This window comes from Erpetoichthys calabaricus, chromosome 8 (genome assembly GCF_900747795.2).
Source record: "Erpetoichthys calabaricus chromosome 8, fErpCal1.3, whole genome shotgun sequence".
Lineage (NCBI taxonomy): Eukaryota > Metazoa > Chordata > Cladistia > Polypteriformes > Polypteridae > Erpetoichthys > Erpetoichthys calabaricus.
Window position 1 is genome coordinate 16,803,023 of NC_041401.2, and position 23,709 is coordinate 16,826,731.

The 23,709-nt window shown below is 43.5% G+C and overlaps 1 protein-coding gene across 1 annotated transcript in view; it reads left to right on the plus strand.

The window, feature by feature from the left end:
* The window catches only part of dnah9l (dynein, axonemal, heavy polypeptide 9 like), a 514,436-nt gene that overhangs the window by 439,527 nt on the left and 51,200 nt on the right, over positions 1-23,709 (plus strand). The window contains exon 65 of the mRNA XM_051930607.1: positions 5,861-5,980. Coding sequence (XP_051786567.1) covers positions 5,861-5,980 — 120 coding nt within the window. The remainder of the gene's footprint in view (positions 1-5,860; positions 5,981-23,709) is intronic.

Here is a 23,709-nt window from a genome sequence, read left to right on the forward strand (position 1 = left end):
GGGCTGTCAAGAGGCAGGGCCTGTTGAAGCCCATTGCGGCACTTCTTGTGTGATTTTGGGCTATACAAAAATAAATTGTATTGTATTGTATTAGCAGAATTAAGTGGAGAGGACAGGCGAGCTTTTTTGTGCTGAATGGCCTGTTCTCGTCCAGAGTGTTATGATGTTCTGATGTTCTAAAAGAAGCAAACTAGGTGAAAAGAAAACCTAAAATCATAACCAGAAATCAGAAAGAACAACTGTCAACTTTAAAACACTAAGGGAAGAAAATCAAAGACCCTCATGCCAGAAAGAATGTTCAGTTTTGAATAGTAATTAAATCTCTTAACGGCATTTTTATCCAATATTCAGATAATTTGAAACCGTATGTGCTGATCGTTATGCAGTCACGCCAAAGACGTCACGCATCACACACTCCCAGGGCCTTATTGGTAATTCACTGTAACAGCGGCTGATGCAGCTTTGACAATATAGTGTCGTCTGTGAGCGAAACAAAATGGCGTCACAGGAAGACATTTCAAACTTTTTCCTGACATGTTAGAAAGAAACTAACCCGCTATATCCTAACTACAGGGTCACGGGAGTCTGCTGGAGCCAATCCCAGCCAACACAGGGCGCAAGGCAGGAAACAAACCCTGGGCAGGGTGTCAGGGCACACACACACGGGACAATTTAGAATCGCCAATGCACCTAACCTGCATGTCTTTGGACTGTGGGAGGAAACCCACGCAGACACGGGGAGAACATGCAAACTCTATGCAGGGAGGACCCGGAAAGCGAACCCGGGTCTCCTAACTGCGAGGCAGCAGCGCTACCCACTGTGCCACCGTGCTGCCCGCCTTTCATATCTATCTATCTATCTATCAATCAATCAATCAGCCATGTTGTGTCTTATGTTCAATATCTGTCTATTGATCTATAATATAATTTAATAAATTAGAGGAGAGTAACAGACTAATTCAATTTGGCAGCCTGAAAACAACAGTCTTCAGATTATTTTTATAATCACAGCTAGAAAAGTTTTCTCTGAATGCAAAACAGCTTGAATGTGACAAGAAGCATCCAGCGCTTTGAAATCAGAGCCTAATAGATTTATTTCACTGAAGAAAAAAAGAAATGCTTCAATGTAAGAGCGAGTGTCGGTGCAGCCACAGTAATTTTTGAGCAACAAGCAGACCGTATCCATTTGAGCTTGAGATGAGAGCCTGACTGCAGCTCTCTGCATTTCACTATTAGAATATAAGAGGCGTCTAAGAGGAGCCCCACTGTTTGAAGATATGACAGCATACATGTAATAATCTGAATATTTATTAGCTAATGGGGAAATCGGATAGCATTTTTGAGGATATAAACACTCGACTGATGTTAAGTCAATGCCTTGGAATTTATATAAAAACTGCAAATTGATTGTCTGAACACAAAAGCCTTTTTATCACTGGAATATTAGAGCTGAAATGTTCAGCGCCTATGAAAGTCTTTACTTCCTTGGAAGTTTTCATGGTGGATTCAATTTGTCTTTTTTGACACTGATCAACAGAAAAAGACTCTTTAATGTCAAAGTGAAAACAGAACTCTGTAAAGTGATCTAAATTAATGACAACTACAAAACACCAAATCACTGACTGCTGAAGTATTCGCCCCCTTCAAGTCAGTTACTTAGTAGATGTCAGCCATGACGGCCTCGAGTCTGTGTGCTCAGGTCTCTCTCGGTCTCTATCAGCTTTGCACACCTGGACTCGGCCATTTTTTTTATTTTTCCCTTCATCATAAAACTGCTCAGCTCTGTCAGGTGTCATGGTGGTCCTGAGTGAAGAGCTTTTGTCAAGTCAGGCCACAAGTTTTAATTCGGATTGAGATCTGGACTCTGAGTTTGCCACCCCTGGACATTCACATTGTTGTCTTGAAGCCGTTCCTCTGTAGTTTTTATTCTGTGTTTGAGGGCGATGTCTTGCTGAAGCACAAATCTTCTCCCAGGGTGCAGGTTTCTTGCAGACTCCATCAGGTTTTCCTCCAGGATTTCTCCATGTTTTGCTGCATTCATTTTCCCTTCACAAGCCTTCTATTCTGTCCTGGGTATGACGTTAAACTGCATCTTGTCCTGCAAGCGGTCCTCCAACTTTCATTAAAATCTTTGGGCTTAACTGAGACAACAGACAGGACTCCTTTCTGCTCTCCGTGGGAGTAGCTCTGCTGCAGCCGCCCATAGGAAGGCCCCATGCCCAGAAGACTTGGACAGCCAATGGGGTCAGGCCTGTTGGAGATCAGAACTGGTGTGGTGCTGAGGTGTCCCCATTTACGGTGGCCCATCCTGGTAGGCGCATGGAACGTCTTGTCTCTCCAGCATAATGATCATCTTCTTCTGCTGTCGGAGCTTCATAAACTCCGCATTTTAGTGGCGGCACTCTCTGAGGTACACAGACCTTGGGCTGGTGGTCAGATCTCTGTAGGTGGGTACACCTTTTATTGGTCAGGTCACTCTGGTGGCTGTCATACTGTCATACCGGAGTGTCTGTTGCTGTGGCGGATAGGCTCCTTGTCACTCCTTTCAATGAGCGTAACATGAGACTCAGATTACGGCACTCTCTGGGCGCCTTGTCTGTTGTCTCAGTGTCTGCTCCAACCGCAGAGAGTCGCATCTCAGTGAGGGGGACATTTTATTCGCAGCTTCGCTCGGTGGTTGATGGGTGCCCGCGAGGTGACACTTCTCTGGTCAAGGATGACTTCAATATAACCACTGGCACTGACAGGGCTGGCTATGATGATTGTCTCAGTCCCCATGAGTCTGGTGACCGTGGTGAAAGTGGCTCCATGTTCCTTGACTTTGCAAAAGCTCAGGGGCTGCGAATCACTGGATCCTGGTTCCAGCGCCCTGAACTTCATCGTTGGTCCCTATCTGGAAAGGGAAAGCTGATTGCCTGGATTGCGACATCTACAGGGGGATAACACTGCTCTCGGTTCCGGGTAAGGTCCTTGCTAGGGTGGTCCTCAATAGGGTCCATGATCCTACCTACCAGTGATTGGAGCAGTCTGGTTATATGCCTAAGAAGTCTACCATCGACCTCATCCTGATACTGAAGGTTCTCATGGAGCAAAAACGCAAATATCAGCTGAGTTTTTGTGTAGCCTTTGTCGATTTTTGTAACCCGTCCTGGGTATGACGTTAATCTGCATGTAGGCCCTCCAACCTGCAGGGAAAAACCTGGGGTTTGTGTCAGAATTGGCACTCCAGCCACCATAAAAAAACCGCACTCTGTTCCACTCCATCTGAACTAGTGTGGAGCTGAGGTGTCACCTGTTGGATGGCCGTGCTCAGGTCCTAATCTGTGATCCTGGGTTGCTTTGTTGTATGGTGGGTGAGGCAATGTGCTGTATAAGCGTCTGCTCCTAACCTCTCTCTCTCTCTCCTTTGTCGATTTTCGTCAAGCCTTTGACTCAGTTGATCGAGTTGCCCTGTGGGACATCCTGAGACTTTGCAAAATCCCTTCAAATTTGCTGGATATCACAGCCAGCCTGTACTCTGGTACTGTGAGTGCTGTGCAGAGTGGAGGCAGGACCATTGTGTTTTTCCCCAGTTGATTCTGGGGTTCATCAGGGGTCTGTTCTGCTCCTACTTGTATGGACTGGGTGTTGGGCAGGGTCAGGGGGTCCAGTGGCTGTGGGGCATCAGTTGGTGAAGAAAGATTCCCTGATCCTGACTTTGGTGACGATGCTGTGATCTTCGCAGAGTCAATGGAGGCTCTGATCAGGGGTCTCAAGAGACTGAGCGAGGGGTCTGAGTGTCTGGGCTTGTGAGTGTCCTGATAAAAACCAACATCCAGGCCTTTAATGACCTCTTGGGCATGGCCATCAGCAGTGTATCTGTCTGTGGAGAGAGTGTCGACCTTGTCAAGAGGTTTACTTACCTTGGCAGTGACATTCATGTCTCTGGTGGCTCTTCTTATGGAGTCAGTAGACAGATTGGGACAGCAGGGGGTCATGAGGTCACTGGAAAGGGGTGTGTGGCACTCCCGATATCTGTAAAAGAATGAAGGTCCAAGTCTTTAGAGTCCTGGTGCTTCCTGTCTTGCTATATGGTTGCAAGACATGAATGCTATCCAGTGACCTGAGATGAAGATTGGACTCCTTCAGTGCCGTGTCTCTCCGGTAAATCCTTGGGTACCACTGGCTTGACTTTGTGTTGCTCATGGAGCCCTGAATGAGCCACCTGACCTGCATTGTGAGGGAGCGTCAGTTAAGGAACTACAGCCATGTGGCACGATTACCCAAGGGTGAACATCATTTAGTTGAGGACCTGAGCAGATGGACCAGCCCAGGGGGACACCCACGTAACACCTGGCCGCAGCAGATAGAAGGTCATTGCCGAAGGGTGGGACTGGACTGTGTGTCTGCCTGGGGTGGTTCCAATCAAGATCCCAAGGTGTTTCATTATGTGGTGGGTGCAGCAACATGCTGCACCAGTGCCTGCTCCCAAACCTGACCTGCTAAATGAATCTTAAGATGGTGGGCTCTGTTCAGTTTTGACATTGAATACGACCCACTTCATGGTTTTCCAGTGCTGTCTCTCTCCTGGTGTATATATAAACACAGAGGACTCCAGTTTCTTTATTACAAACTGCCTGAAGAAGGGGTTTCGGATGATTTCAAAGCTTGTATTTTGTAATCGGTTTAATGGGCCAATAAATGTTGTCATTTTGCTCGACTTCTCAATGATCCGAGTTAGAATCGTATTTTTCTGAGTTCAAATTTGTTCACCCGCAGTACTGCATGTGGCTCAAAAATGAGAAATTAGACTTCACCTTCAAATTTGTTTTTACTTTAGTAGGGGGGGTGCAAACATAAATTAAACATCTAGGGGTGTGGGGCTTAGAAAAGGTTGGGGGGCACTGCTATAGAAAACAGCAGAGACTCCATCTATCACAGTTAATTTATTACAATATTTATTGTACGGTTTTTTGCTATTGTCTTTGAGTCTGAATCGTTGTATTTTATGTTTTTGCCGCATTCTCTATTTGAATTTCCCCTTGGGGGTTTAGTAAAGTTTATCTAATCTACTCTAAATTTTTAAGTGCCAGATTAAGCAGCATCTTCAGGATGTGGCAGGAGAACTGAAGTACCCATAGGACATCCCATGCAGGCTCAGGGACAATGTACGATCTTCACCGGAACGTTGTCCATGTCAGAACCTGAAGAGCTAAACGCTGTGTCACCATGCCACCACCCCACTGAAAGTGACCGATATAAGGAACCTTCACAGACGTGAAATGCCACCATCTGAAATGGCAGAACATGCAGAGGTGTTAAATGTTAGTAGTATAAGCACTTAATGTTAACTCAAAGCAATCGACCGGACGTAAACAGAGGGGGGATAAACACAAATAAATAATCGCTTAAAAAAGTAGCCGGAAAATAACAGTCTGCATATAGCAATTTGAATGTACGAGTCTAGTTTGGCAACCTGGAAAAATAAATCTGCATACAGCGGATCCATTATCCTGTAGCAAGATGAAAATAAGCGTCTGAATACCAAAATTTCAATATGCCGGCTTGTGAGCGAGCGAGAACCTGAATTACAACAATGTAAATGTAAGAGTCAAATTGCAGCAATTTAAAGATACAGCGGCTGGATTCAACAGCCTCCGCCATACCACGTGAATATTGTATGTTTCATGGCAAATGAATTTAATACAACTGGTGAATCGGAACTACTTAAATGTAATAAACTGTCTAGGGCAGGCCGCCGAGGGATGAGCGCTTGCACAGAAATGGATGAGTGTTTGGGTGTGAACGCCCGTGGCGTTTAGGGGGTCAGCTAAAAGTGAATTAGGGATTAATTTGCTCCTTTTTAATGACTCCCATGCAGGTGCCCTGGGAGGACCTTCGCTACCTCTTCGGGGAGATCATGTACGGCGGCCACATCACAGACGACTGGGACCGCAGGCTCTGCCGGACATACCTGGAGGAGTACATGCAGCCCAACCAGGTGAGCCTCTAAGGGGTGCTGCCATTGTCTAATTGGGTTGTTGGGGGGTTATAGTTCCCATTGGGATTAATAAAGTATCTATCTATCTATCTATCTATCTATCTATCTATCTAGTTCTGAGAGGAATCTTTACTTGGAGGTCAGTGAATGAGCACCTCTTTAGATTGTTCACTTGATGGAAAATAAAAATGTTTTCAATAGATATTTGATTTAGGATGACCAAAATACAAAAAGATAAACCTCAGTCAGCGGACAGCTGGGACCCTTGTCCGACCAGGACGCCTCAGTGATGGAAAGACTGGGGAAGAGGACATATCCACAACAATACCTCCCCCGGGACGCAACAGGGCGGCCTCCATGGATTGCATCGGGACCTTGGGCTTGGGATTTGGAGGCTCAACCTTGTTGGGGCCCGTGGTCACCACCAGGGGGCGTCCGGACAGTCGCCGAGCCATGGATTGCAGCACTTCCGCCAAACCCAGAAGAGGATCCGGGAACATGTGGAGTACTTCCGGGGACCCTTACAGCACTTCCGCCACATTCGGGAGTGCTGCCGAAGGAAGATTGGAGTGCACTATAAAACAGGCCGCCTTCCAGGAGCCGGAGTCAGGAGGTGGAGGAGTGTATTGTGAGAAAGAAAGAAAGAAAGAAAGAAAGAAAGAAAGAAAGAAAGAAAGAAAGAAAGAAAGAAAGAAAGAAAGAAAGAAAGAAAGATTATTGGTGGTGATTTGTGCGCTGTGTGCTAACAAAAAGGAAATAAAAGGGTTACTATATTTTGCACTTGTGTCTTTGTGCCAGTGTGTGTCTGGGGCTATTTGTTTTTTTAGGATGGGCTAGCAACCCACCCAGGGTTTGTTCCTGTGTGTGTGCCCCCATTGTTTGCTGACACTGGTGACCCTGGATAAGCGGGTTTGCAAGATGGATGGCTACAACAATGACCCCTGATTTGTCAGCAATCAGTGCGTTTACATGCACACACGTACCCATATTAAGGGGAGTAACCTGATTAAGTTTCTTACTGGTAGGCCCAAACTCGCTACTTTCTCGGTTTCTGTTGATGGTTCGCTTGTCAAACCTGCTCTTGACGTCAGAAGTCTTGGTGTTTTGTTTAATTCCTCACTTAACTTTGAGCTACACATCAGGTCTCTTTCCAAAATTTCATTCTATCATCTCCATCACATTGCCCGCCTCCGTCCATTTCTGTCCTTTAATGATGCTCAGACTCTGGTTCTTTGTTTTTCATAATGTCTTGTATTGATTACTGTAATTCCCTCTTCATCAGCCTCCCTGCAAAATTGATACAGAAGCTACAGGACATTCAGAACTCCGCAGCCACACAAAGTGTTCTGCTCACATCTCCACTCTTCTTCACTAGTTACTGGTTCCATCAAGGAATAACTTCAAGATTTTGCTTCTCCCCTTCAAGGCCTTACATAACCTTTGCCCCTCTCTACCTCACTCAGCTTGTCACACTCCTTGTTGCTCTCTCAGGTCCTCAAGCAGTAATCTCCTTAACTGTCCCACGCACCAGACTCTCCACCCTAGGAGGCAGGCAGCTCCTTCAGTGCTATGGCCCCTCAACTCTGGAACTCTCTTCCTCAGTCTCTCCGAGTTTGCTCCTCTTTCTCCAAGTTTCAATCTCAACTCAGAACTTTCCTCTTCAAAGAACTTTTCTCTTTGTGTGATTTTTTCTTTTATACTCTGTATGTAAAGCGACCTTGGGTTTGTGAAAGGCCCTCTATAAATGCAACTTATTATTATTTATTATTGTTAATAATCTGCTGTAGCCACAAGGGGGTGCCAGAGAGCCCCAAACCACAGACACGGTAAAGCACTAAACGTTGATAGGATAAAATCAAGGACTTGTATTCCTTTCCCAAGCACCTCTCCAACTCTCCTTCCAACAAGAAGCCACAAATACAATCACAAGCACCACAAACCTTCCTCCTTCAGTCCTCCAGTTGAGCGTTGCCCACTTCCTCCCAACTCCCAGAGCTATAGAAGCAGGCTCCTTTTAAGGCAAATCCAAGAGTACTTCCTGTGATGTTATGTGGCCAATTGGAAGCACTTCCGGGCTACAAAAAAGCCATGGAGATCTCCCCTGCCAGTGCCCTCTACCACCCCCCGACAAGGACCCTACACAGCTGCATTTCTGCACTCCAACTTTCATACAGCCCTGCGGGCACCCAGACTGGAACCCTACATGAGGAACACCGCCACCTAGAGTGGTGGGCAATGAATAGCTCCCCTGCTGGTTCCTGACGTCTTTGGGCATCCCAATCAGGACAGGAATTATAAAGCATTCTGGCCGGGTATTACCCCCACTTATTGCATCCTTCTGTTATGGCATCACATCCAGATAAGGAATTCACTTCCATCTTGTGCGGGAAGCCCTCTCGTCGTGTAGGGCATCTACACTACATTTACATGCACAAGTACTCTGCTGGAGTTCTCCTTTGTCAAAACACTCCAACGTCATTAAACTGCGCCAAAATAATTAAACATCCTCATCTGCTAGCCTTGAATCCAAACATAAGCATGTCTTGTGTTTTATAAATATGTTTAGTCAAATCAATGCTTTATTTATAGGTTTCTGTTACCGGATTGCATGCAGCAAACTCTTTTCTGTTTAACTGTATGATTGAGTCCTGCGATAGATAGATAGATAGATAGATAGATAGATAGATAGATAGATAGATAGATAGATAGATAGATAGATAGATAGATAGATAGATAGATAGATAGATAGATAGATAGTACAGAGCAATGTAAGGCAATATATAGATAGATAGATAGATAGATAGATAGATAGATAGATAGATAGATAGATAGATAGATAGATAGATAGATAGATAGATAGATAGATAGTACAGAGCAATGTAAGGCACTATATAGATAGATAGATAGATAGATAGATAGATAGATAGATAGATAGATAGATAGATAGATAGATAGATAGATAGATAGATAGATAGATAGATAGATAGATAGATAGATAGATAGATAGATAGTGTCAGAAGAATGAGTCAGAGACATCACAAAGGTTTAATAAGGTATAATATGCTCGGCTGCAAAATTGCTTGTTTTTTATACAAGATGTGTATAGTTCAGAGTCCAGAACAGAACTGCCTGTACTGAGGCAAGATGGCAGTTTTAAATACCTGGAAAGGAAATGATGTCATCGTCGCAGGAACTGGGAGTGGCGTCCTCGTGGTCGGAAGTGACGTCATCCTTGGGGCCGGCAAGAGGCAGGATTTCCCGGGAAAGGTCTGCAAGGGACTGAGAGAGATAGTCAGTACACTCCGCCGCCCCGTGGCCTGGCGTAGAACTACAAGTGACTAGGCCCTTCAGCTGTTCCCCATGTGTGTGACAATAGATAGATAGATAGATAGATAGATAGATAGATAGATAGATAGATAGATAGATAGATAGATAGATAGATAGATAGATAGATAGATAGATAGATAGATAGATGTGAAAGGCACTATATAATAGGTAGATACATAGGAAAGGCACTATACCAGGGCCGTCTTAACATATGGGTATTACCGTGTGGTCACGTAGGCACAATACATAGAATAAAAGGCTGTGTGGTTACTCTCTCAGGTGGGCGTTAGCATATCGTAATCTCTTGGACCAATAGCGTGAGTTTTCCACATTCAATTTATACGACTGACATAAAATACCAGAAATTATACAGTAAAATCAAGTCCCGACTTATCCGTGGGAGAACTTAAACACGAGTATATACGGTAATCAAACTACAAAACGTACGTTACATTTCACACTGCTATAGAGATTGTGTGGCTGACTTTAGCACTGAACGTTCAACTCATCAACACAAAGGTAGGGATTTCTGAATTATTGAAACAGACTATTTCAGCCAGGTGAAGGAATAATGCAAACCCCTGAACATTTTCTTGTGGACTCTTTTTCTTGTGGCTACTGAAAGCGTGTGCGACACAAATTCATGCGCAGGCTGACAAAGTGTAACGGACACACGCAGACCACAAAATCCTTAACAGTAACCCATTTAAGGGTTTACTTGGCCTCATAATCAGGTTACTTGCGGAGAAATCTACCTCCGATAATCCAGTTCCTCAGAGACCAACAACCCAATTTCTCTAACCAGAACAAAAAGGTTTTAATGACACTTTAGGAACCACGTTATTTGTGAATAATCGGGTAATCGAAGTGCATGTTGACATGTTTATTGTCTAGGACTCCCGTATGCCCTGAAGAATTCTCTGTCTCTACTTCTGCTTCACATTTAAAGCGCATCTCAAATCCAAGTTTTGTCCACATATCAGGGATGCACAGAGCTAAACTCAGCCGCACAATCTCGAGAGCAGTAGGGTGACGTGTAAAAAGCAACACGTTATGTAGTCTTATGACTTTTTAAGTAATGAGTAACCTAATGCAATATTAATCTTACTGAAGTAAAATACCAGCGTTTTTATTATTTCAGCAGCCAGGTCTATCTTAACAGCATCAAGGACTCCCGGCTAAAGTAGTGCGCTGGGGCCTTAAACAAAATGTGCCTTCAATCCTGTAGAAACTGAGAATTTAGATCCTTGTTTTAATGTAATGTAGCGACTGCTCCTTAAATCTCTACATATATATATATATATATATATATTGTCGCAGATGGCCAGGGTTATTACCTGGCCGGGACGCCTAAAAGGACCGGAAGGTGGCGGGAATAGCTTCTGGGCCATGAGGGCACAACTGTCATGGAGCAGGAAAGGACCACAGAAAAAGACAGCAAAGATTCGAATTCGTTGGGACCCGTGGCCACCGCCAGATGGCGCGTTAAACCTCATGGGACCCAGATATCGTTACTTCCGCCACACTTAGCTTGATGGCGGAGGAACCTGCCAGGGATGCCCGAAGTGCTTCCGGGGCAAAGGGCAGCACTTCCGCCACACGACGAAGTGCTGCCGGATGGACGTCATCAATCACCTGGAGCACATCCGGGCAGGAATAAAAGGGCCGCCTTCTTACAATCAGGGAGCCAGAGTCGGGAGCGGGAGTAGGACGAAGCTCCCAGGAGGAGAGTAGAGGCGGCCAAGGACTAAGAAAGAGAGAATCAGTGGTGATTATTGCTTTGTGCATTGTGTGCTGTGTGACACTGTGTTTATTAATGGAAAACAAATGTGTGCTTTTTATAAAGATGTGGTCTCCGGGCAACTATCACAATATATATATATATATATATATATATATATATATATATATATATATATATATATGTATACTGTATATATATACAGTATATAAAATCCAACAACTGTATGTCTGTCCACTTTTCATGACAGAACTACTTAATGGATTTAGATCTGGCTTTTTTCTAGAATTTGCTTGAATATTCTGGTTGATTCTGCGACTCCCCTCGTTACGCTACATATCATAGTTCACTTGTGGTACCAAGAGGGATGCAGTGGGCCGAGGGAAAGGGGGCGGTGCCCCTCCTCACTCACGCGCCAGCCTCAGGGCGTATCTTACCTCCGCTTAGCTAGCGAACGAGAGAACTACTTAACGGATTTAGATCTGGCTTTTTTCTAGAATTTGCTTGAACATTCCGTTTGATTTTGCGACTCCCCTCATTACGCTACATATCACAGTTTGCTTGCGGTACTGATTTACTCGCGTGAATCCAAGAGACACGCAGTGGGCCCTCATGACTCACTCACCAGCCCCTGGGCATATCTTACCTCCGCTTAGCTAGCAAACAATTTAACGGATTTAGATCGGGTTTTTTTTCCAGAATTTGCTTAAACATTCCTGTTGATTTTGTGACTTCTCTCATCACGCTAAGAATCATTGTTCGCTTGCAGGAGCGATATATTCACGCTAATCCGAGACAGAGGCTGTGGGCCGAGGGAAGGGGGAGGCGTGACGTCAGGAGTAGGGGGCCAGGTGAGGCCCTCCTCATTCACACGCCAGCCTCCGTTCGAGACGCTCTACCTCTGGCCACGTGTTCCTTCCTTCCACTTAGATAGCGATACTTGTTTGTTTATTGATTTTTAATCACTACTACGTGGGCGGAGCTGCGGGGGATGCTTAGTTATGTACATATACAGTGGTCTTTACTACAGAAGCATTTATTAATTCATACAGAAAAAGAGTATCATTTTTAAAAAAATCATAGATATCAGCCAGCAACATTTAAAAACTCTTCATGTGCCTTAATCCAGTGGGTCTCAAACTGGTGGCCCTGCCCCCCTGGGAGTCTGCCATGCTGTGACATTATTGACATTCTTAAAAAAAAAAAAAGTTCCAGTTTTGAAGAATGTCTTTAGTTTTTTCCGCACCTTCACTCTTAAAAGGTACCAAAGTGGTCCTTCAGGGTGATGCCACAGGGGAGCCATTTTTAGTTTCCAAAAGTACCATTCGCATGAAGGTTCCAAAAAGCACCAACATTAAAGTAGACCTGTGACCGATCCCATAAATAGTGATGAATAGATGACAACAGATTTCTAAAACTCAACTAGGCTCCTGATTTTAAAAAGGACGCTTGCTGCACACAAAAACAGAGGCGAGGTATTCTGTTAGTTAACCTGCTGGGTACAATCTTAAAAATCAAGGTGTCAGAATGGCACTTTAGAGCAATGCCACATTTCAGGCTCCTGAAAGACCCATCCACAAGAAGATTCCAGCAAGCACCTTTATTTATTTAGATCCATAACAGACACTATAAATAATCATGAATACATGATAAGAGATTTATGAAATGCCAGTGGGCTCCTGATTTTAAAAGGATTCTACAATTACACAAATAAGTTCATGTTTTCTTGATCTGTTAGCATCTTGCCTACTACACTTTAAAGATTTCTGTTTAGTCCACATATCACGAACCTTTTCAAAGCCTAAAGGCCTAACTTCATGTGCTGAGAATCCTTCACAGAATAAAAATGGTGCCTTATCAAGCAATAAATGCACAAGGAGACACACCACCCAGTAAAGTGCCATCGCAGAAGGGTTATTTTTAAGAAATGTAGGAGCAGAAATGGGCAGCCATGAAGGAGACTCGCCATTTTCTGCACTGGCTTTGAGCCATTTGGGAGTTACTGTTCTGCTTTTTTGACAGTAAATTGTATGTCATCTGAAAAGTACTCTTCTTTTAATCTGGAATTATAGGTAACTGTATACATTTTGCAAATAATAAAGCAATGAAAGGCTTTTATCAATTCATACTTCACTTCTAACATTAAAATAATTTAATTAAAACAGCATTTGGCATAAACAGAAAATATTAAAAGCACACCAAAAAATTATCAACAAATACAAATAAAGCTCACTTGTAGTTGTGCAAAACATCCAATATTTAAGAATTGGTACTGAAAAACATGTCAGTTACTGGAGGTGGTGGGCTAAGAAAAAGGTGGAGTACCGGCCTAGAGAAGTCATGTGATATCTGATCACATGTTCATCAATAATCTGCTATAGGTAAAGATTTGCTTTGAATAATGGGGAGAAATAAAGTGTAATCTATCTATCTGTCTACTGTATTATATAATCTATCTACTGTATTATATAGTGCCTTTCATATCTATCAATCCATCTATTATATAGTGCCTTTCATATATATCGTATTATATACTCTATGTACTGTATTATATAGTGCCTTTCATATCTATCCATCTACTGCATTATATAGTGCATTTCATATCTATCAATTGTATTATATACTATATGTACTGTATTATATAGTGCCTTTCATATCTATCCATCTACTGCATTATATAGTGCATTTCATATCTATCAATTGTATTATATACTATATGTACTGTATTATATAGTGCCTTTCATATCTATCTATCCATCTACTGTATTACATAGTGCCTTTCATATCTATCTATCCATCTATCAATCTACTGTATTATATAGTGCCTTTCATATATATCGTATTATATACTCTATGTACTGTATTATATAGTGCCTTTCATATATATCGTATTATATACTCTATGTATTGTATTATATAGTGCCTTTCATATTTATCTATCCATCTAGCAATCTACTGTATTATATAGTGCCTTTCATATATATCGTATTTTATACTCTATGTACTGTATTATATAGTGCCTTTCATATATATCATTATATACTCTATGTATTGTATTATATAGTGCCTTTCATATCTATCTTTCCATCTAGTGTATTATATAGTGCATTTCATATCTATCTATCAATTGTATTATATACTCTATGTACTGTATTATATAGTGCCTTTCATATCTATCTATCCATCTACTGTATTATATAGTGCTTTTCATATATATCCATCTATCATATTATGTACTATATGTACTGTATTATATAGTACCTTTCATATTTATCTATTGTATTATATAATCTATCTACTGTATTATATAGTGCCTTTCATATATATCTGTCTATCTACTGTATTTTATAGTGCCTTTCATATCTATCTATCCATCTATCTATCTACTGTATTATATAGTGCCTTTCATATATATCGTATTATATACTCTATGTACTATATTATATAATGCCTTTCATATCTATTTATCCATCTACTGTATTATATAGTACTTTTCATATCTATCTATTGTATTATATAGTGCCTTTCATATCTGTCTATCTACTGTATTATATAGTGCCTTTCATATCTATCTATTCATCTATCTACTGTATTATATAGTGCCTTTCATATCTATCTTTCCATCTACTGTATTATATAGTGCATTTCATATCTATCTATCAATTGTATTATATACTCTATGTACTGTATTATATAGTGCCTTTCATATCTATCCATCTACTGTACTATATAGTGCCTTTCATATATATCCATCATATTATATACTATATATACTGTATTATATAGTACCTTTCATATCTATCTATCTACTATATTATATAGCGCCTTTCATATATATCCGTCTATCATATTATATACTATATGTACTGTATTATATAGTGCCTTTCATATCTATCTATTTTTTGTATTATATAGTGCCTTTCATATCTATGTATTTATTCATTTGTGTTTAATTTTATGTAATATAAATGCACAGCCAAAGAAAGTGTTAGTTTTAGTTCCCTAAAGAACAATCCGCATGAAAGTTTCACAAAGACGTCTTATTTATTTAGATCCGTGACAGGCTCCATAAATAAGAATAAAGAGACGATAACAGATTTGTGAAATCCCAGTGGCTTCCTAATTTTAAAAGGACTCGCTCTGCACACAATCACATGGCCTCACTTCACGTTTTTTACTGTTCTGCTGCTGTGTTTTAAGGATTTCTGTTTTGTTTTTCTAATCTAGTCTAGTGTAATATTTGGAACCTTTTCAATGTCCACAGAACCAGCGTCGTATGCGGAGAGCCCTTCATGGACTAAAATGGTTTTGTTGGTATTGCACAAGTGTCATCCCAGAACCGATGATGATTTTTAAAGCGCACCCGGACGACTCGTTTGTATGAACAAAAAAAAAAAAGGAAAGGAAAACGCAAAGTTCTGAACAAAACAAATGATGCGACGTCCAGTCCCAACAGTGTGCCAATGTCTTAATATTTTTTTCTTATTTTTTTCTGCTGTGTTGCCTTGACTTTGTATTTTTATGTTTTAAAAAAGACAACATAACGTTCGGAATTTTCTTAAACCCGCTTAGCCCACGTTAAAGATGGTGACGGCCGGTGCCTGTCCTGACAAACCATATAAAGGCTCATTTAAAGCACTGAAAAGCCTAGGCGTTACCTTCTCGCATGTCGCCTTTATTCTCCGCTACTCTATGTTTGTTTGAATTGTGCCCAGAAGTCTCGTTATGACTGTGTCAGCGCGTGTACCCACAAACGGAGAAAAAGAAACTGCCGAAAGTTTAGTTCCATGCCGATGAAATTGCAGGTGAACACACACTGCTTTTCGTGCACTTAACATTATTAGGTGCATCATATTTGTCATATAGCCCCTTATGCGACGAAATCCCCGCCGCAGAAAAGACACTCGGATGTAGCGCAAAAATTAAAAAAAATCAAATAATAATGCAGGTTCATGTAGAAAAAAATCACGAAGGACTGGATATGATTTTACTGGTAAATGACACGTTTGAAGATCCCAGCATCTGGGAAAACGTATAGAACCGGAGGAGCTCAAATTCAAAAAACCTGTGTTCGCAACTAGGGCTGAAGGTGAGCGGCTAGCGTAAGAATCCCATCGTCTTCGTCAAACGGACATCTCGTCTTTCACTGGTGACTCGTATTTTATTTATTTATTTCTTTTTCTATGTAGTTAGTTAGTTAGTTTCTTTATGTACTTTTCTTTGCAGTTACCCGCATGTTTCTGTCCGACTCGCCTTGTTGCTTGGCTTGGATGCCCCCCTAGTGGCAGCGATGGGAACTGCAGCAGGCGTCGCTCGATCTGAACGAAGCCCAACTGGCCACCCTGTTTCAAACTCTTTCACAAGGATTGCGTCTCCATAATAAATGGTCCCCTAGTTTGTAAATGACTGTGTTGGGTTCAGGATAACCCCAATATAATCCATAGCATTGCCTGTGAAGTTTACTGGTCTCGTAGGGCGCCTTCCTTGTGCGCGATTTATTTTCTATTATATTCCATAAAGTGCAGACAGGTCGTTTGGGGTCTGGTATTCTGCACAACTTCAGATCTGACAAACAACACACCGCTGATAGTCAGGGTTGCCAGATTTCCAAAATTACAGATCGGGACAGCCACCATTTCGAGCGGCCAAAAAATATATGTTAAGGATCTATGGAAAACAAAAAACAGATCATTTTAATTAAATTTTAATTTATTTCCCCACAGGCCACTAAGATCACAGATTGTTAATTGCATCCCCCCAGGGTCTTGCAATACTGTTCATATATTGCTTTTACTTGTTTTTTTCAGTGTTTATTTCAGTATTTCTATCTTGTGGTTTATTTTATTTAACTTATAATTGAAGAGTCACAAAAACCAGAGTCAAATTGCTTGTATGCCTGCATACCTGGCCAATAAATCGAATTCTGATATAAACGTGAATAATCTACGAGTGACATACGACGACACGACATACACGAACTCACGCGATTCAAACACTTGGATTCAGCTGACAGTTACAAATTATATTCCTAAATGGAGTTATGCCAGGTTGTCTACAAAAATTTAGCGGGGCTCTTTAACAAGATAATAAATATAAAGATCGAATTTACTTTTTTTTCTGCATACAATTTTTGTTCAGCCGGGATTTTCAGAGACCATGCGGGACTCGGGATTTGTCTGTTGAACTTGGGGCAGTCTGGTAACCCAGCTGATTGCGCACACTTCCTATAAATGAAGTCCAAGGATTCACAGGTTGGCTTCCCGTTACCCAGGTCGAGCCTTTGTGTAAATATCAGTGCTAGAGGGCACGGGTGGGCTTATATACGGGCCAGCCTGGCCGTGAAGGTAGTCTGAGAGGCAGAAAGTGATGTAAAAGACGGGGATTGATGGAGGCGGATGATCCGCTGTGGTGACCCCTAAATGGGAGCAGCCGAAAGAAGAAGAAAGTGAGTAAACATTTGTTCTTGGTCTTTCAAAGAAATCTTCATATCGCCAGACTGGCCGATCCAGTCCTCTTTAACCCAGCACCATAATCCTAGAGAGAACGTGTCCGCAGCCAGTCGCACGCATGCGTCATTCCAGTGCGTACAGCGAGAAACAGCTGGGAACGGAGGGTGGCTGTTGGAACAGCGGTTATGATAGAGTACCTCGCTGTGGAATACCGGATGGGGCGGGGTCAGATGTAGGCGGGGTTGTGAATACAGTGCCGGATTTATGCACGGGGTACACCCCAAATGCTACAGGGGCTTTGAAATGAATCAAGCTGTATGAAGAACCATTTATGCTTTGTTTTTCAAGGCAACATTCCAACCACTAGACTGGCACATCCAGCCCTGTTTACAACCTTTAGGGTCCATTTACACTAAGCGGTGCCCATTTCAAGTGTGCATTTAGCATTTTTCAAGCTTTTTTAATGGCTTTTTGCAAGTGATTTTGGTCTTTTTCACAGGGGTTATTTTTTAAAGTGTTTTCAAAGAAACATTTTGCAGGGAAAATATGATTGAGATCATTTGGGAGGTGTGAGGTAGTTCTTGTGTCTCCAGAATGTCGTCTATGACTTCAGGGCTTGTAAGCCTGGCAATCAGGGAAGCAGATGTCGTGCTTGTCGTGATTGCACATATCGGGTGCACCCTGTTCTGCAGCAGACAGAGTCAATTCTGGACTTTCTAGGAAGCAGGCAACATCCTGAAAAACTCCGGAATTACACAAGGGTGACGATAAGTGCATGAGCAGTGGTATGTGGGAAGACAGACAGACAGATATTAATTTGGTGTAATCGGCCAGACAGACAGATAGATAGATAGATTTAATGTGCTATATGATAGATAGTCATTTTGAGGTGCCTTGCTCGTCTTCTGTCTGCTTTTATACTTCCTATCTTTGGAGGCGACTCTCAGGGTGCCTCCTCCTCTTCCTCCTGTCTCTCACATTTTGTATTTTGTTCTCATCACCTCAGCCAAACTGACCAATCGGATTTCTCGGAGGACCTGGACACAGACGGACAGTAGTGTTCTAAACTGCTCAAAAAAGTTAAAGGAACACTTTAAAAACACATCAGATCTCAATGGGAAAAACAAAAATCCTGCTGGCTAACTCTACTGATATGGACTGGTATGGTAATGTGTTAGGAACAAAAGGATGGGACATCATTTGATGGAAATGAAAATGATCAACCTACACAGAGGGGTGAATTCAAAGACACCCCGAAAATCAAAGTGAAAAAATTATGCGGCAGTCTAGTGCATTTGGCCGAAATTTCATTGCAGCAACTCCAAATCGAACTCAGTAGTTTGTATGCCCCCCCCCCCCCCCCACACACACACGTGTTTGTATGACCGACAACAAAGGGGGGGGGTGCTCCTAATGAGACGACGGATGGTGTCCTGGAGGATCTCCCCCCAGATCTGGACCAGGGCATCACTGAGCTCCTGGACAGTCTGAGGCGCTGGATGGACCGAAACATAATGTCCCACCCAGAGGTGTTCTATTGGATTGGGGCCAGTCAATGGTATCAATTCCTTCATCCTCTCGCCACATGAGGCCGGGCATTGTCGTGCACCAGGAGGAACCAAGGAGCCACTGCACCAGCATAGGGTCTGACAAAGGGTCCAAGGATTTCATGCCAATACCTAATGGCAGTCAAGGTGCCATTGTCTAGCCTGTAGAGGTCTGTCCACCCCTCCATGGATATGCCTCCCCAGACCATCACTGACCCACCACCAAACCGGTCATGCTGAACGATATTACAGGCAGCATAACGTTCTCCATGGCTTCACCAGACCCTCTCACATCTGTCACATGTGCTCAGGATGAACCTGCTCTCATCTGTGAAAAGCACAGGGCACCAGTGGTGGACCTGCCAATTTTGGCATTCTATGGCAAATGCCAATCGAGCTCCACGGTGCCGGGCTGTCAGTGAGCACAGGGCCCACTAGAGGAAGTCGGGCCCTCAGGCCACCATCATGAAGTCTGTTTCTGATTGTTTGCTCCGAGACATTCACACCGGTGGCCTGCCTGCTGAAGGTCATTTTGTAGGCTCTGCCAGTGCTCATCCTATTCCTCTTTGCCCAAAGGAGCAGATACCGGTGGGTCCTGCTGATGGATTAAGGCCCTTCTACGAGGGGCCCTGTCCAGCTCTCCTGGAGGAACTCCTGGAATCTCCTCCATGCCCGTGAGACTGTGCTGGGAGACACAGCAAACCTTCGGGCAATGCCACATATTGATGGGCCATCCTGGAGAAGTTGGACTACCTGTGCAACCTCTGTAGGGTCCAGGTATGGCCTCATGCTACCAGTAGTGATGCTGACCGCAGCCAAATGTGAAACGAGTGAAAAAACAGATGAGGAGCGAAAAATGTCAGTGGCCTCCCTCCACCTGTTAAACCATTCATTCCTGTTTTGGGGGTCCTCTCACTGTTGCCCCTCTAGTGCACCAAAGCAGCTGAAACTGATGAACAGGCCCCTCTGCTACTTCACTGACCACATCAATAGCCCACACGTTTCACTGACTTGATGCTATACTCGGATTACAAAGTGTTTTCTTTCATTGTTTTGAGCAGTTTCTTTTTATACAGTAGATGATTATTTTTATTTGTTTAGTTTGCCCTTCCTTTGGTCTCTTGTGTGTTTTTTACATGCATTGTTTGAACCTTTATTTTGCCAATGGTGGTTATCGTTTTTGGTGCCACGTGGACTTCAACTGGCACTGCTCCTGCTGTTAGGCTGGCCCGTTACTGCGACCCTTTAGGGACCTCGTCCACCGCTAGTCGCACACAAGCGCGTCACTCCAGAGTTTATTCGTGTCCAGTAAGCAGCAGCTAGAAATGGAGGGCGGTTGTTGGAACAGCGGTCGAGACTCAGGTACCCCTCGGCCTTGAACATGGGATTGGGTGGGAGCAGATGTGGGTGGGGTTGGCCGGCCAAGTGTTCCCATATAAGGAAGGCATGACATTACATGTGTATTAACTTACTCAATTTTCTATTTCTATCTATCTATCTATCTATCTATCTATCTATCTATCTATCTATCTATCTATCTATCTATCTATCTATCTATCTATCTATCTATCTATCTATCTATCTATCTATCTATCTATCTATCTATTCAATATCTTTATTATTTAAATTCACTACTATTGACATTTTTTATTTATTCCTCGCCTTACAAGGTAAATTTGAGCTCCCTTACTCTATCAGAATTAACGGACAGTCTGGCATGTTCCCCCAGCCCATCTCATGTCCACCAACAAACCAACAGAGAAGACCACCAGTCACAGACAACTCCGTGGCCACTCCAGCCATAGGACCCTGTGATGTCATTCATGGGCCTGAGGCTGGAGGTGTGAAATAAAGAAAGATGGCACAGGGCGGTTAAAGGCGGATATCCGGAGCATAACTAAATGAGAGTGCAGAGGCCGCGAGGTGTGCCAATCCACACTGCTGGTTTTATAATGGAGTTTTAGTTTATTTTATTTCAGAGACCCCAGGATTGCACCCCAGCCTCGGCATGGTTTGAACACACACACACACACACACACACAGAGACACGTAAACAGCAGTCCAATCAAAATGAAAAAGACAACATTGAATAAGGAACGAATGAAGCAAAAACAATTAAATGAATATCACACACCCACAGAGAAACCCACCCAAAGACCCCTACCTAATGTAGCATGCTCTTGCCCGACTGGGACGCCTCCACGCTGGAAGGACCGAGGGAGCAAGCATGGCCAGAGTGTTACCTCCCCCGGGACACTAGATGGCAGCCCCTCTGGTTTGCAGCGGTGCCTCGGACTCCCACAGGGCTCCATGGGAGTTGGAGTTTGGTGCAGCCCTGTTGGGATTCATGGGTGCCACCAGGGGGCTCTGCAGCAGGAGCTGCTGAGCCCTTCTGGGTTTGGCAGAAGGACTGTCCATAAGTGCTGCTGGAAAAAGAGTTATCAAGCACCTGGAGCACTTCAGGGTGGGCTATAAAAGGAGCCAGCAGCCACTACTAAGGGAGCCAGAGTTGGGAGGAGAAAGATGAAGCTTGACCAGTGGAGTGGAGAAGGAAGAGAATATTGTGTTTGTGCTGTGCTGGTGCTGGGACGGTGTTATACTTGTGGGGAACGGGGAAGGCGTTTAATACAAGGGGAAAAAAAATAAAAATCAGTGGGTGCCTTGAACTTGTGTCCCATGCTTGTCTGTGTCGGGTTAAGCTGGCAGTGCCAGCCTGGTGGTCCACACTAAGTAACTAAACACCGATACAGAAGAAACTGACAGAAGACAACGCATTGGCAGCTCCATGTCTTATGTCTCTGTATCCTCTGGATAGCTCCTGTCACTGTGGTCTGCATTTCATGTCACTTTATAAACTCGACATCGTGCCTTTCACTGTCACCTCTGTTTCGCCTCACTTTGTATTTACTCAATATGGCTCCTTTCACTTCACTTTGTGCATTCGATATAGTGCCTTTCGCTGTGGCTTCTGTTTTACCTCACTCTGTGTAGCGGCTCTAGTTCTCATCACACTGTCCACTTCCTTTCATTGTGCTCTCTGCTTCTCCCCACTTTGTACCCCTATCAAGAGCGGCGGCTGGGGGTGGCAATTGGGGCGACCACCCCAGGCCCCGCACAGGCCCGGTCTTAGGTATTATGGGGCCCTAGGTGAAAGGGGGGTCCAGGGGCCCCCCTGAAGCTTTGTGAAATGCGTGAAAATTAGACCAAGGAGTCGATCCGGGGCCCTAGGCGGTCGCCTACTTCGCCTATGCCTAAGGCCGGGCCTGATTGGGGCAAATAATGCTGTAGTATATTTAAGTATATATGACAACTGCTCACTCGGACAATTTGTTTTGGGGGCCCCCAAGAAGGCGGGGGCCCTAAGCTATAGCTTGTGTAGCTTATACGTAAATCCTGCACTGGCCCCGCACCTAAGGGGGTCCCGCGTGTCCCGTTCGAGCGGATTGTCAAGTTATATTCTCCAGTATATATATATATGTATTTGAGATGCTTCTAAGAGGAACCCTTCTAAAATCCCTCTTCAATGTCGAATTCCGTCCATGTACGTCTTAGAAAACATTCCAATGTCCACCTTCATCGCCCAAAAAGGGTCGCCAGTATAATCCTTTCCTAAAATAAGTCTAGCTCATCAGGCACTGGGTTGGCTTCTCCTATCTATACAAAAAGACACTGCATCCAGATTAGATGACAAAGATGTCATCAACGACTTTTCCAATCGGAAGTCAAGAAAAGTGCATTTTTGTCTCTGAACCTGGAAACCGGTAAGAGATTTCATGACGATACCTCTACATTAATTCACACTTGCTGTCGAAACACTGAAACTCACATTTTATTTGTAGGCCATAAAACGTATCTGAATATTCCATCCATCCATCCATTATCCAACCCACTGTATTCTAACTATAAGGTCACGGGGATCTGCTGGAGCCAATCCCAGCCAACATGGGGCACCAGACAGGGTGCCAGCCCACTGCAGGGCACACACACACACACCCACACACTAGGGACAATTTAGAATCGCCAATGCACCTAACCTGCATGTCTTTGGACTGTGGGAGGAAACCCACGCAGACACGGGGAGAACATGCAAACTCCACGCGGGGAGGACCCGGGAAGCGAACCACAGGTCTCCTAACTGCGAGGCAGCAGCGCTACCCACTGCGCCACCGTGCCGCCTATCTGAATATTAATACACAAAAAACGTAACCGGCTGACATGACATCAACGTGAGTTATGACGATGACATCCTGCATATCGAGACTCCGAGTATACTTGCAATTTGGGCACACTTTCTAGAAGAGGCCCTGCTAATGTCTGCATGACGACAACAACAACAGCACCATTTATTTCTAGAGCAAATTTTCATACAAATGATGTAACTCAAAGTGCTTCACAAGATGAAGAAAGAGAAAAAAAAACAAAAATAAATAAGAAAATAGAATTAGGGAACTATCACACAGAGTAAAAGTAAGGTCTAATGGCCAGGGAGGACAGACGGCTGGAGAAAAAAAAAAGAAAATCTGCAGGGGTTCCGAGGCCACGAGACCATCCAGCCCCCTCTAGGCCTTCTACCTCACATCAATGACCTCAATCAGTCCTCGTGGTATTCAGGGTTCACATGGAAGAACTTGATGGTGATGGTGATGTGGACCTCTGGCCTTCAAT